Source organism: Lutjanus erythropterus, chromosome 4 (genome assembly GCF_056507025.1).
Source record: "Lutjanus erythropterus isolate fLutEry1 chromosome 4, fLutEry1.hap2, whole genome shotgun sequence".
In the NCBI taxonomy this organism is placed as follows: domain Eukaryota; kingdom Metazoa; phylum Chordata; class Actinopteri; order Lutjaniformes; family Lutjanidae; genus Lutjanus; species Lutjanus erythropterus.
In genome coordinates, this window is record NC_139320.1 from 36,548,093 (window position 1) to 36,564,025 (window position 15,933).

General features: G+C 40.2%; 1 protein-coding gene and 1 pseudogene across 1 annotated transcript; both read right to left on the bottom strand.

Moving 5' to 3' along the window:
• Positions 1–82: 82 nt before the first annotated feature.
• On the bottom strand, positions 83–4,827 carry LOC146328864 (extracellular calcium-sensing receptor-like; annotated as a pseudogene).
• A 3,205-nt stretch (positions 4,828–8,032) lies between these two features.
• On the bottom strand, positions 8,033–15,451 carry LOC146328865 (extracellular calcium-sensing receptor-like). The gene is made up of 8 exons (XM_084716532.1): positions 15,141–15,451; positions 14,387–14,681; positions 14,006–14,295; positions 13,403–13,698; positions 12,245–12,450; positions 11,874–12,095; positions 9,447–9,570; positions 8,033–8,931 (listed from the first exon to the last, which is right to left on the bottom strand). The coding sequence occupies exons 1-8, from the start codon at positions 15,449–15,451 to the stop codon at positions 8,033–8,035; spliced, it is 2,643 nt and encodes an 880-aa protein (XP_084572658.1).
• Between the last annotated feature and the right edge of the window lie 482 nt (positions 15,452–15,933).

The following is a 15,933-nucleotide window of genomic DNA, read 5'->3' on the forward strand; positions in this document are numbered from 1 at the left end:
AATAAACTGTACAAGGAGAGATTCAAATCTAGGTGAAGACTATTGAATGTGCACAGCATGAGCTGTATATTTTATATTTTTACTATTTACAAAACTTAGATGTTTTAGGATTGATTTTTGTTCATTAAATGTTTCTTGGTGTTCTTCTCTGGCTTAAAAAGTATGATGAAACACTTTGGAACAAATATACACAGTATTAATCCAAAACTGGAGGCTAGAATGGCAAATATCTCCACAGCCACAGTGAATTTCCCAGGAGAGCTGACATATGCTGGGATAAAGGTGATCCAGACTGCACAGAATATCAGCATGCTGAAGGTGATAAACTTGGCTTCATTAAAATTATCAGGTAGTTTCCGGGCGAGGACAGCTAACAGAAAGCAAAAGACAGCCAGTAGACCAATGTACCCAAGTACAGCCCAGAACCCAACAGCTGAGCCTAATGCACACTCCAGGATGATTCTCTCCTTGTATATGGTGAGGTTTTTCATTGGAAAAGGTGGACTGAGAACCAACCAAATTGTACATATTAAAACTTGAATAAATGTGAAAGACACTACAGTCATTCTTTGCTGTGGAGGACCAAACCATTTCATGACATTATTCCCAGGAAGTGTAGCTTTGAAGGCCATTAAGACTACTATTGTTTTTCCAAGAACACAGGAGATGCAGAGGACAAAGGTGATCCCAAACGCTGTGTGGCGCAGCATGCAGGACCACTCAGAGGGTGCTCCAATGAAAGTTAATGAACATAAGAAACACAGAGTCAGAGAGAAGAGCAGCAGGAAGCTCAGCTCAGAGTTGTTGGCTCTGACAATTGGTGATGTCCTGTGATGAAAGAACACAGCCGCTGTTGTAATGGCAAGACAGGCACCACCAACTGAGAATGCAGCCAGGATGATTCCCAGGACCTCGTCAAAGGAAAGAAACTCTACAGGTTTGGGAAAACAAGTGTCTCTCTCTGCATTTGGCCAGAACTCTTTGGGGCAAGAGAAACAATCAGGGGAATCTGAAAGAAGAAGCGTTTTTAGCAACTGTTTATTTTATGTTGAAGATATACATTTAAAAAATCAAATTACCTGTAGCATTGCTAATTTCTCCCTCAGGACACGGTATACAATCATAACAGCAGATGGGTTTTCCTTTCTGCAGCACTTTACGAGTTCCTGGAGAACAACTGTCACTGCACACTGACACAGGCACCTGGCACATAGATACAAACAAAGTCACACATATTCAGGTGTGATACGCAGCTCTTAAGAATAGATTAAAGAATAGGTTCACAATTTTTCAAGTCTTTCTTAAAATAAAATGGTTACCACACCCTCTAACGACTGCTCTTCTTTACCCTGGCTGATGAGATCCCTGCTACTGCCATTTCAATGTATATGTTGAGGAACATAATCCACAGCACAACAAGCTGTTTTTAAAGGATGTACAGGGGCAACAAGGACCAAAAACATATATTGTTCCCTTTGAGCTCACCAAATTTGAAATGTGATTATGTTAATTTTTGTTGTAGGTTAACTGGATTCCTTACTTGTGTGCCACCCTCCACCCAGGTGAGGTTCCTGTTGATGCGGAACTCCTGGCCCACCGGCAGTGAGGCATCATAGTGCCCTACTGTCACCAACTCAATACTGCCACTCTCACTTTTTTGCCAGTTAATCAGCTCATATGTGGCCACAGGATCCCCATTGATGTCAAATGACACATCATAACCATTCTGGGAAACGTTTACTCTCTTCAGTTGAGTAAGAATCTGTGAGGATGAAATAAAGTAAGACAGAGAGGAAATGTATAAAAAGAAGCATTGTGTCGTTCACTTTTTCATTTCCACTGACCTGTTTGGACTCTATCCTGGTGAATTTGTCACATTGAGTTGTAGAATTAGTGTCTGGACACACTGCATTATGAATGGCATGTGCTATTGCATAAACGGCCTTATACACCATGTTACTGATTCGCAGCTGAGATGTGTCTGTGTACGCTGTCTGAAGTGTCTTTATGTCTTCAGTTCCATCACAGACATTCTCATCCATGGTTGCACCTAAAACACACAGAGACAGAGCAAAGTGTTTATTACCCTGAAAATAATATGACATTATTCTTCTTTGTTATAAGCTTATTGTTATTTTTTCCTTCCTCTTTGTTGTGTTTTAACCACCCAATGTGCCTTGCAGAAACTCATATCTGTATAGTTTTAACTTATTCATAAAATATTTCACATTTTGAAAAACTGTTGTTAAGATGTGCCTTCATCTATTTTCTTTTGGCTGCTGTTCAGTTTGTGTAAGGCCCTTTTATTTTATGTTTATGTATACCAACTCACGTTAACACCAGTCAGACGAGATGATTAGTCACATTTACAAAAGGAAAAACAGTCAACAAGTTTTCTATTAATCACCAACTTGACTTGACCTGTTTTAATGTCTTACAGTACACACTTGATCTCAATTTACTGTCAGTATGATGACCTAATTAGGCTGACATGTACTGAAACTGACATATGTTAGTAAGGACATTTTTTATTCTGTAATTTGGCCTGGAGATTGTAGTGTGGTGTAGTGTAATAATATACGCTTGTGTTCAGGACTTCAGTATTGTTACTGTGAAACCAACGCAGCCAAAGTCAATCTTGTCCAAGACCTGAACTTGAAATCATCAAGTGAGATTATAGATTTCCTTGTCAATAGAAATCTGGGATTTGACGTTAAAGCAGCTGTTGACTATTTAACACAGGAGGCTCAAATGAGACGGACAGTCAACAAAACAACACAATGTCAGAGACCCGGTGAAACTGTGAATGCCAGCTGGTACAATTCAGTATGACCGTCTCACTTTTTCCCAGCCTGCAGTTGAATGAATCCTCCCAGAATTCAGTCAGCACTGGAGAGGCAGCCACTTTAGCAGGAGAAAGATCCAACAAGAATTCTCTCAGACCTGGAATAACAGATTGCTCGATGCCAAATCCGATGGCTCCAGCACAGAGGCTGAACCTCAGCATGTCTGGGTCTGTTACCCAGGCCTCACTGCCAATCCACTGACGAGGTGAAGAAGGTTGACGCGACAGTTCCTCCAACAGGATCCTCAGGTCTCCAGAGGCTGCAAATGCCACAATAACCTTAGCTGTCGACCTGAAGAGATATAGTTCATTATATTATAATAATATAAATGTAATAAAATGGAATGTTTATTTCTATTTTTAAATCCAAATCAGTAACAAATGGGAGAAATAAATGTGAGGAAAACACGATTTTCAATTTTTCCCTAACATAGTAAAATGATCTTTCATCTCATATTTGACCAAACTTTTTTGGTTTTGTTTTTTGTGTGTAGAGGATCTGTGTCAGCACAGGAAACAAAAGCACAATCAGTGATGGAGAAACCTGCGAATAACTTCAGCTACTCTCTGGATCCTGCTGCGTGGGTGGGTCCGATAGAAAGATTCTGAGTATTCCACACAGATTCCCTCCTTCTGAGCTGCGTGCAGGAAAGACGCCATGCCATTATTGCCATAGTCAGAATCTGAGCAGACAGCTCCTATCCATGTCCAGCCAAAGTGTTTTACCAGCTTGGCCAGTGCATCAGCCTGGAACTGGTCACTAGGGATTGTTCTGAAGAAACTTGGGTACTGCTGCCTATCAGACAGACATGCACAAGTGGCAAAGTGGCTCACCTAAAGGAATTAACAGTACAATCCTTTAATGGGACAAGCCGAAAAATCAGCACTGGCCTCTGTTACATACATAGTTTGGCAGAAATTCAAAATATTTACTTGAGGAATGTTAAAGGACCCAAGAACACGCGACATGCTGATGGATGGCGTGGACCCAGACTCACCGATGATAGCCATCACCATCCCAGATTGCGAGCAGCTGTCACCAGTGGAAAACACCGGGTCCAGGCCATTTGAAAGCTGAAAAGCTGCATGCACTGCCAGGGGCACTGCGGCACATGAGTCGTGGATCTGATAACCGAGCTTGATTCCCGGCAGCAGCTTTGTGCTGTTGTTAATCTCCTCAATGGCAAAGACCATTACATGTGAGAGGCGCAGTTCACGGGAGTCAATGCTGCACAAACACAGTCATGTTCACTGTTAAAATTTACATATGATAATGATGATGATGATGGACAAGATGTGAAGTTAAATTTAACAGAAAACACATTAAAGCAGAACTGCATACTGGACACTAACTCATAGCTGCACTGCAACAGTGAATCAAATACTCATCAAAGAGTTTGGCAATAAAATTGAAACAATTAGATACCAGTCAAAATTCAGCTACTTTCACTGCAAATAATAACAACAATATTATAATTTTATAATTATATTATAATATTCTAATAATTCATATTATACTGTTAATAAATTGAAATTCTGTTTTTTCATGACAACAAAAAAGCTTTGCCACATGACTATAAGCACATCATACAAATCAAAACATTCTTTCCCTACAGCATCCATACAACACATACAACATCCTCTTATCCACCACTTCTCCCTCTTACTAACCTCCCTGTGCAGCTTGGTGACTCAGGCATGGTTGTGTAGTTATGGTTCATTGTGTTCATGTAGTGGTGTAGGGAGAAAACACCCCCAATAACGTAGTCACCATCCATTGAGAATGCAGGCAGACGAGCAGTACCCTGAAGCTTACATTTCACAGATGAGGCCTCAGTGCTGACCCCAGCACCAGTTTTATCTTCTGTAGGCCCAGCCCTTTTTTTCAGACCATCCCCATCACCATTCAAGGCAATAGCTGAGTTCAGCTGACACAAACCCAGAGACAGGATCAGGCCAATAAGGAGAGCTGAGATCTCCATCTTTTACGTTTCTGCATGTGGGTATGCTGTGTTTTCATTGGTTTATATAGATTTTCAGAAGAAAAAGCTTCCCTCCTTCTGTTGTACGTCAGACAGAGGATTTGGCAGTAAACAGATTTGTGTACCGGTTGGGACACAGGAATAAATGGATAAGGAGCCTTTATTTCTTTTCTTAATTGTATTGTGTTCCAACAGTATTTATTGATGCAGTTCTACACTCCGTATTTTTACCATACTAGAATAATAAAACAGTCACCATTAGGTATTGGCATCTTGAGAGCATCGGGGCAAACTACTGTAAAGCATGAACAACAAAATGTATGTAGTACCAAATCAAGCCACCATAAGTATATCAATAAGCATTGGAATGATCATTTTTGACAGAAACAGTGACCTAGAGTTAATTACAAATGAGAATATTACTCTCAGGAAAGTTCATTCAAGCAGGTGGTAGAGCAGTGACATAGTCTGGGGCTTTTATTTTGATGGGTAAAAACAGAAGGAATGTGTGTGTGTTTGTGTGTGTGTGTGTGTGTGTGTGTGTGTGTGTGTGTGTGTGTGTGTGTGTGTGTGTGTGATGAGCTGAAACTGACTGTGTAAAGTGAAACACAGATGCCATCCTGTTCAGAGCAAGACAGACAGAGCCTCTGTGTGACAAGGTACAGTACACATGTACAATAATTTTTGTTAAGTACGATAATTTAGGGTCATGTGATGCAAATGGCAGAGTGGCAGAATGGCTGTTTTCCAAGAGAGGGCAATCAGACATCTAGCCTGTAGTACGCACATGTCGAGGAGGGACTGTTTGCTTTTCTGAAATTTTGGGATACCCGGGCGCATTTGCTGTGTTGATTTCCCCCAAAACTCATGTATTTTACCACATTTCCCTAGATACATGTATCTGGGTTACTAGTATCAAATGTATGTAATTTAACTGAAGTAACATACACCAATCAAGCATAACATTATGACCACTGACAGGTGAAGTGAATAACACTGATTATCTCTTCATCATGTTCATAGGTGGGATATATTAGGCAGCAAGTAAACATTTTGTCCTCAAAGTTGATGTGTCAGAAGCAGGAAAAATGGGCAAACATAAGGATTTGAACGAGTTTGACAAGGGTCATATTGTGATCCTAGACAACTGGGTCAGAACATCTCAAAAACTGCAGCTCTTGTGGGGTGTTCCCAGTCTTCAGTGGTCTATCAAAAGTGGTCCAAGGAAGGAAAAGTGGTAAGCCAGAGACAGGGTCATGGGCTGCCAAGGCTCACTAATGCACATGGGGATAGATGTTACTTTGACACGTACCACCTATCTAAGCATTGTTGCACAGCTGATAGCTGTGGTCTCTTTCAGCAGGATAATGCACCATGCCACAAGAATGGTTTGAGGAACATAACAACGAATTTGAGGTGTTGACTTGGCCTCCAAGTTCCCCAGATCTCAATCCAATCGAGCACCTGTGGGATGTGCTGGACAAACAAGTCCGATCCATGGAGGCTCCACCTCGCAACTTACAGGACTTAAAGAATCTGTTGCTAACATCTTGGTGCCAAATACCACAGCACACCTTCAGGGGTCTAGTGGAGTCCAAGCCTTGATGGGTCATGGCTGCTTTCGCAGCAAAAGGAGGACCAACACAAGATTAGACAGGTGATCATAATGTTATGCCTGATCGGTGTAAGTGCACATTAACCAATTACCTTGCATCAGTTTATGTCTAGTATTAACAGACTGGGTTTGTGCCATCATCTGATGTAACTTCTATTTATAGATCCATATATATGTGTATATATACATATATATATATATATATATATATATATATATATATATATATATATATATAGATATATAGATATATAGATATATAGATATATATAGATATATGTCAGGCTTTCCAGATGTAAGGATAGCTCACTGGACCACCTCTTCTTATTTTAAAAGATTTTTTTTCTTGATTAGATTTCATAATGGTTTGCTTTATCTCATTTTCTTTTGTTTGGTTGTATGTATTTTGTGTTGATTCATTGTGTAATATGATCATCTATTTTTTCTGCTTTGCCAAAAGTTCAAAGTATATTTTGAAATATTTAAAATAATTTTAAACTCCCTAAATGATATTGCTGTATTTTGCAATAATACTGCAATACTGATGTGACGTGGAACAACGTTGGTTCTGACTTGAAGCAGTTAATGTTTACTTCCACTAGCCTAGTAGAATGCAAGCACCAGCAACAGTGACATGGAAGACACCCTGTCTCCTGTACATCTGCCAGAAATAGACTAGATGATATAGTTAAGCTAGATGATGTACGATGACCTGCGACAAATTGTCATGTACAACATGTTACAAATGTTCTTCACTGAATGGGACCCATTTGTCTATAGGTAAGTGTTGTGTGTTTTCTATAGGTGCTAGGATATTTTTAGCTGAAATTAGGAATATTACCTTTCATTTGGCATTGTCTTTCAGTCCTGTTCTTGATTAGATTACTGTAGTACAGATTGCAAACTCCTTTTGCAACCACTTTTCCGTATTACTGCTGTTGGCCACCGAGTCTGGATTGTAAGATAAAAGTCAGCAACATATCATAATGTGCAGCAATGTAAACCTTTAATGGGTAATGTATGTGATTTATTCTCATCCTTAATAAATCACAAGATTGTTTCACTTGAATATATTTTAAATAAATTCATCAACTTGTCAGGACTGAACTCAGCACCATGCATTTGTGTTGTAAATTTAGCCTTAGCCACATGAAAAAACATTTTTTTGTGAAATTAATCAAGAACATACTTCCAGTGTGTAAGATTTGCAAAGATTTATTGGCAGAAATTATTTGTTTTATTATTATTCAAAAATTTTCATTTCTGTATCATCACATCAAAATAAGAATTGTTGTGTTTTCATTATCATAGCATAAGCCATTTATATCTACATAGGGCATGGGTCGTCCCCCATGAAGGCTGCATTGTTGCACAACCATGTTTCTACAAGGACAATCCAAAGACTGGGCTTGGGCAGCCATCATAGGGCAGCCGCCACTGGTTCTCCTACACACTTAGAAGAGGAAAGTAAAACAAAGTGTTTGCAATCTTCAAGCTCACCACTAGATGTTACTAAATCCTACACATTGGTCCTTTAAAATCAAAAACATGAAGGTGAAGAATTATTTTCAAACCTCTAATGTCTTATAATTAATTTTTGTTCATCAGATGTTTCTTGGTGTTCTTCTCTGGCTGAAACAATATGATGAAACACTTTGGAGCAAATATACACAGTATTAGTCCAAAACTGGAGGCCAAAATGGCAAATACCTCCACAGCCACTGTGAATTTCCCAGGAGAGCTGACATATGCTGGGATAAAGGTGATCCAGACTGCACAGAATATCAGCATGCTGAAGGTGATAAACTTGGCTTCATTAAAATTATCAGGTAGTTTCCGGGCGAGGACAGCTAACACTAAGCAAAAGACAGCCAGTAGACCAATGTACCCAAGTACAGCCCAGAAACCAACAGCTGAGCCTAATGCACACTCCAGGATGATTCTCTCCTTGTATATGGTGAGGTTTTTCATTGGAAAAGGTGGATTAATAACCAACCAAATAGTACATATTAAAACTTGAATAAACGTGAAAGACACTACAGTCATTCTTTGCTGTGGAGGCCCAAACCATTTCATGACATTACTACCTGGAAGTGTAGCTTTGAAGGCCATTAAGACTACTATTGTTTTTCCAAGAACACAAGAGATACAGAGGACAAAGGTGATCCCAAACGCTGTGTGGCGCAGCATGCAGGACCACTCAGAGGGTGCTCCAATGAAAGTTAATGAACATAAGAAACACAGAGTCAGAGAGAAGAGCAGCAGGAAGCTCAGCTCAGAGTTGTTGGCTCTGACAATTGGTGATGTCCTGTGCCGAAAGAATACAGCCGCTGTTATAATGGCAAGACAGGCACCACCAACTGAGAATGCAGCCAGGATGATTCCCAGGACCTCGTCAAAAGAAAGAAACTCTACAGGTTTGGGGAAACAAGTGTCTCTCTCTGCATTTGGCCAGAACTCCTTATGACACGGGAAACAGTCTGGGGAATCTGAAAAACAGTAAATGAAAACAGGCATTTAGTAGCAATATATTAGACTGACTAGATGTAGACTTGTGTAAACCTGCCAATGCCCCCCTATAGCAGTTGGCATTCTCTTTTCCTTCCACTGTTTGCATGTTACTGTTTTTGAAATTCCTGTTGAGGAAACACCAACAACCTCCTAGTTAGTAATGACAAGTTCCCCTAACCTTAACTTGGTTGCTAACATTATAAACATAAACAAAATAGGAGCTATTAGGTTTTCTGTTGTTGGGATTTAATCATTTTAATGTCCCCTGTAATAACCTCTGTTACACTGAAGGAACAGTATTGCTGCATCCTGGGCTTTGTGATGGCCAAGAAGAATGTGATATATTTAAAGAAATACAAACAAGTCGGAGCATATTTTCCACTATACCAGAGTGATAATATGTGGAGCCAGTCCTTTATCCAATGCAGACACATGGAGTCTGGATATGCAAAACTCATCATATTTGATTATACGCAATAGAAAACGAAAATACCTGTGGCATTGCTGATCTCTCCATCTGGACATGGTACACAATCATAACAGCAGATGGGTTTTCCTCTCTGCAGCACCTTCCGAGTTCCTGCAGGACAGCTGTGACTGCACACTGACACAGGCACCTGGCACAAAGATACAAAGCAACATTCTGGTATGCTTTGCAGCTCTGAGAGTGAAAGGACAAGTTCAGTTATTTTCAAGTCTGCCTTCTGATAATTCTCACATGCCGAGATGGATGTTGACAGTTTTATTGGTCACTCTAATAATTCCTTTTTTTATACTGCCTGTGAAGAGATTCCTACCTAAAGCCATTTAAGTATATCTGCTCAGGAACAAAATCCACAGCACTCATTTTGTCAGAAGGCATTGCAACTGTAACAACTCTCGACGTACCAAAGACTCTGATGCACAGATACTCAATGGAGGCAAGGTTAGTTTTAAGTCATGGAGTCTCTAGTGATGGTCCACAAGATTATACACAGACAGGCAGTCCAAAAAGGCAAACAGTGTCAGCAGGGAGTAGACAAAAATCCATAAGTCAGAAAAACAAGTAAAACATGCACACACACACACACACACACACACACACACACACACACACACACACACACACAACCCCCCATAAGCCAAAAACTAAGCAAAAGCCTTTTTTTTTTTTGGTGGATAACCCAGCAGAAAGGGAGGTGAGTTGAACCGCTCTGGAGGATGGCCCGAAGGTAGGGCAAACTGAGGGATCGCTCTGGAAGACAGCCCGGAGCCTGGGCAAACAGGCGAGGCCACTCAGGACGATGGCTAGGTGGCAGGGCCAAAGCAGAGCAGAAGACCTCAAATGAGTGACCTAATGGCAGACCTGGAGACCTCAGGTGGAGGGCCTGGAAATGTCCCTGCCTAAACAGGAACTAAAGATGGCTTTGGCCCAGCTGGGATGGAAGATGGCTGCAGCTTCAGCCAACTCAAAGACTGCCTTAGCATTAGCCAAGCTGGGGACTGGAGAGGTGTTGGCTGGAGTACTTGTCCATGAAAGCTCCATGATGCTGGGCAACAGTGAGGCCAGGATACTGAGCAACTTCAGCAAGAGTCAGACTTTCATCTGGAAGGATTCCCTGACTGTGGCTTCATGGCAGGATGGAGGCTGGCTGGCTCTGTGCTAGCCGACTGGCTGGAGGTTAGCAGTTTGGGTGTTGTCTGGCTTAAGAGTGAGGTCTAGCACAAAAGAAACCAGGGAACAGGATGATAAGGAACTGGATAATGTGGATACTTGATGCCATCTGGAACCTCGCTTTCTTGTGAGGGCCATCTTTAAGGCTAGCCAGGTTCCCCAAAATCTCTAGGGAGTCACTGAAGGAGGAATCAGGCACCAGACAAGCCAACTCGGGAACAGGAACTGGCTGAAAGCTAGCAGACCAGCTATCTGACTCAGGAGGTGGAGCTTGCAGGAGTTTAGCAGGCCAATGTTTAGGCAATTCAGGAAATGGAGATAACATAGTCTAGCAGGTTGATGGCTAGCCATCTCAGTAGTAGGAACTGGCAGGTGGCTAGTAGCTGGCAGCAGGTAGCCGGCTAGCTGGCTCGGGACTGGTATGTAATGGACTAGCTGGCTGGACAGGAAAGCTGCAGGCACACAAACCTGAGATGTGTCATGCTTAAAAGACTGCCAGTAGACTCCCATAAACATTGTGGCCAGAGTTAAGTCATCCTCATACACCGGGTGAAAGAAATTTGATAATGGATTCCCATTCAGAGTCATTAGGATGGATGTGAGGTTGGAAAACGGGTAGCTGGTGGGTCTCTGCTGAGTCTGTCATGACCAGATTATACTGTAACAACTCTCAAAGCAACAGAGACTCAGATACAGAGATACTCACTGGGGACAAAGTTGAGTTCAAAGTCACGCAATTGTTACTGTCAATCCAAAAGGTCATACACAGAAGCTCGTCCAAAAGGAAAACAAAAATTAAAGTCCCAGCAGTGACGTTTTGGATTTATGTTCAATATTTATGTTCTTGAAATGTACACAGCATTATTAAATGTCTTGACAAAAACAATGTGATCTAATAACTTACAAGTATTTCATTTATTTATCGAAACTAAAATGATGCTTAAACAGTCAGAGTAAGACAAATCAATTGGTTGTCTTTCAACATAGTCTTTTTACTATCCCTTTGCCTCATCTCTGCAAGGGAACCTGGTTTATACTATACTTTTATATCAAAATACTTTAAGTACTTTGAAGATACTCACTTCATTTGTCTCTACGTCAAACTGCTTAAGTCTCATATTACCTGAATCCTGGATGCTATTTCTGCACAGAATGAGGACTGAGGATTTTGTGTCTCAATCGCTTACCTCTTATGATTTCATATATCATACCTGCTGAGATCAACAAATTCAAAATTTGTTAAGTTACTGCTTTTGGTCTCCTTACTTGTGTGCCACCCTCCACCCAGGAAAGGTTCCTGTTAATGAGAAACTCCTGGCCCACCGGCAGTGAGGCATCATAGTGCCCTACTGTCACCAGCTCAATACTGCCACTCTCACTTTTTTGCCAGTTTACCAGCTCGTATGTGGCCACAGGGTCCCCGTTGGCATCAAATGACACATCATAACCATTTTGGGAAAAATTTACTTTCTTAAGTTGAGTAAGAACCTGTGAGAGTAAACAAGTAAAATGAGATGTAAGAAGTAAGAAGTAAACAAGATGGATGTGATGTGATGGAGTGAAAGGAAACATTTAAAAATAAACTTCATCTTTAATTTCAAAAAATTAATTGTGTTCACTTATTTACTTTGACTAACCTCTTTAGACTCTATCCTGGTGAATTTGTCACAGTGAGTTGTAGAATTAGTGTCCTGACACACTGCATTATGAATGGCATGTGCTATTGCATAAACAGCCTTGTACACCATGTTAGTGATTCGGAGCTGAGATGTATCAGTGTACAGGTTCTGGAGCGTCTGCATTTCCTCAGTTCCATCACACAAATTTTTGTCCATGGCTGCACCTAGAGGCATGTAGAGATGGAGGAAGGTGTTTTTTCAGCTTTGACAGTGATATCACATTATTATTGTTTATGGACATTGTTTCTTTCTTTTTGTTTTATTGAAACCACAAAAACGCCCTTGCAGAAAAATACAGTATATCTATATTGTTGTAATTAATTTACAAATCATGCTCACTTTACATTACATTTAAAAGAACTGGCTTGCAGACATTCACACACTATCTATTTAAATAAATAGATCAGTCTTCATTTTAAAAACTAATGTTTCAGTATTGGTCCTTTTTTTCCAGCTTTACATATATAAACTTATATTAATATGAGTTACTCATGAAACAAATTAGATCTATTTTAATGTGATCAAAATAAATAATCGGAAATCACTGTTAGTATTATCTAATTAGACCAGCATTCTGTAAGCCGTAAGTGATACATGCCAGGAAATATAATTCTTTGGTCTCTGTTTAGCTTGGTGGCTTGGAAAATATCTATATATTGTGTGTGTTTCTTCAGGACTTCAGGACTGTTGCTATTGTAAAACTACTGCAGCCAAGTTCATAAAAAATCTTCTCCTAGACAGCAGAGGGCCTAAACTCAACCTGAAATTATCAAATGAGATTATTCACAGAGATGCACCTTATGTCCACCTCATGTCTGTGTTCAATAACAATAGACTTTCCTCTCAAAGGTAAAATGGAGTTTAGTCTGAAAGCAGCTCTTAAATTTTTAACATAGGAAGTCCCAGTCAGAAAGGTAATCAACAAAACAAACTGTCGTCACCAAAAATACATATATATATATATATATATATATATATATATATATATATATATATATATATATATATATGTTAAGCAGTTGGTCAGCAGTTGTTTAACACAGGAAGCTCCACTCAGACATTGGTGGACCAATTGCAAATTCAGTTATATTAAAAATGAATGAGCATAACTCTCACCTTTTCCCAGCCTGCAGTTAAATGCATCCTCCCAGAACTCAGTGAGCACAGGAGAGGTAGACACTTTAGTTGGAGAGAGATCCAGTAAGAATTCTCTCAGACCTGGAATGACAGATTTCTGAATCCCAAATCCAATGGCTCCGGCACAGATACTGAACCTGAGCATGTCCCGATTAGTTACCCAGGACTCAGTGCCTACCCACTGGCGAGGTGGAGAAGGCTCATGCGACAACTCCTCCAGCAAGAGCCTCAGTTCCGTAGAGGCTGTAAATGCCACAACAACCATTGCTGTTGACCTAGACAGAAATTATAGTTCATTATGTAATACCAATACAAAGTAGCCTATCAAGATTAATACAAAAGAAGCATATGGGATACTTCGATTTCTGCTGTGCTGAATGTGCAGTGCTGGTTTCATGGACTAATAATCAATATGAGATAATTAAACATTCTGAAAAAAAAAAAAGATACATTTCAATTTGCCATGAAGATAATAAAATTATATTACATTATATTATTTGACTTAACATTTGTAGTGGTTTTGTGTGCAGATGGTCAGTGTCAGCACAGAGGGGAAAAAAGCACAATCAGTGAAGGAGAAACCTGCGGATAACCTCTGCTACTCTCTGGATCCTGCTGCGTGGGTGGGTCCGATAGAAAGATTCTGAGTACTCCACACAGATCCCCTCCTTCTGAGCTGCTTCCAGGAAAGACGCCATGCCATTATTGCCATAGTCAGAATCTGAGCGGACAGCTCCTATCCATGTCCAGCCAAAGTGTTTTACCAGCTTGGCCAGCGCGTCAGCCTGGAATTGGTCACTAGGAATTGTTCTGAAGAAACTCGGGTACTGCTGCTTATCAGACAGACATGCACAAGTGGCAAAGTGGCTCACCTAAAGGAAAACAGCAGTCTAAGTCTTCACAGAAAAAAACGATACTGGCCTTTGTTAAACACATTGTTTGCCATAAATTCAAAACTTTTACTTGAGGAATGTTAAAGGACCCAAGGACGCGTGACATGCTGATGGATGGTGTGGATGCAGACTCACCGACGACAGCCATCACCATACCTGACTGCGAGCAACTATCACTGGTGTTAAACACCGGATCCTGACCACTTGAAAGCTGGAATGATACATGCACTGCCACCGGCACTGCTGTGCACGAGTCATGGATCTGATAACCAAGTTTGATGCCTGGCAGGAGCTCCATACTGTTGTTAATCTCCTCAATGGCGAAGACCATTGCACGTGAAAAGCGCAGTTCACGGGAGTCAATCCTGCTCATGGACAGTCATATTACTGTTGAAATTTACGTGAGGACGATTCACAGTTTTAAGCAAAACACACAATAAAGCAGCACTGCAATTCATAGTAGTGGACAATAGCTGATAGTTGTTCTCTACTTGTGAACCAATACATCACAGTTAATCTGACCACAAAAACTGAAAACAAATGATTCAAAATCAGTCCAAAATTCATGAGAATTTTACTGCATGGAGAAGAGTCGTGTAAATTTTTTTTAGTTTTTATCCTGTTAAATGTTTTCAAAAACTTGTGTTAAGTAGTCAGTACTTTCTTTGTAAATATAATACCTGCATATGGCCAAATACTTCTTCCACACTTAATATCAATTTCAATACTACACAAAAGCATTGCAACATTATTGAAACATCACACAAATCAAAATCTAAACAGTGTAACATCCTCTTATCCCCCACTTTGTCCCTCTTACTAACCTCCCTGTGCATTTTAGTGGCTCAGGCTTGGTGGTGTAGTTATGCTTCACGGTGTTTTTAAAATGGTGTATGGAGAAAACACCCCCAATAACATAATCTCCATCCATTGAGAATGCAGGTAGACGAGTGGTACCCTGGAGCTTACATTTCATGGATGAGGCCGCAGTGCTGACCCCAACACCAGCCCTATCTTCTGTAAGCACAGCCCTTTGTTTCTGATCGCCCTCAGAACTATTCAAGGCAAGGGCTGGGTTCAGCTCACACAAACCCAGAGACAGAATCAGGCCAATAAAGAGAGATGAGAGCTCCATCCCTCAGGTGTCTGCATGTGCGCATACTGCATATGTATGTGTTTTTACTGCTCTTTATAGATTTTCAGAAAAAGGCTTCCCTCCCTCTTTTGTACATCAGCTTAATGCCTTTATGTAATAGTTTTCTATTAACTCTTGTCCAAGTCTTTGCATTGGGTTTCATGTTAAATATAGTCTCTGTAATTGTCCCTGTCTCTTTTCTCTTCTTGCAAATATACACGTGAACACCAGATATCTCCATAGTTTTGTTCTACCCTTACCCCTTCAGCATTTTATAGCTTACAGTGCAGTTTATTGTGGTTCATTCCATCTTAAAAAAATAAATAAATAAACTGCAAAACTTATTGTTTAACTTTGACATATTTTAAATAAATGGCTTAAAATTTTGAGACAGTACCCCAGATTTTGTTGTGAATTTAAAGTTTATTTAACAACAATGATAGTTTTTTTGTGAAAAAGACAAGGACATTCAACATCTTTGG

Bases quoted from the DNA above. Each gene is read 5' to 3' on its own strand.
- LOC146328865 (XM_084716532.1), bottom strand. From the start codon at position 15,451: ATGGAGCTCTCATCTCTCTTTATTGGCCTGATTCTGTCTCTGGGTTTG. The intron at 12,451-13,402 runs GTGAGAGTTATG...ACATGCCTCTAG, and splicing joins TAACTGCAGGCTGGGAAAAG to GTGCAGCCATGGACAAAAAT. The intron at 9,571-11,873 runs GTAAGGAGACCA...TCTTTGTGCCAG, and splicing joins GGGTGGAGGGTGGCACACAA to GTGCCTGTGTCAGTGTGCAG.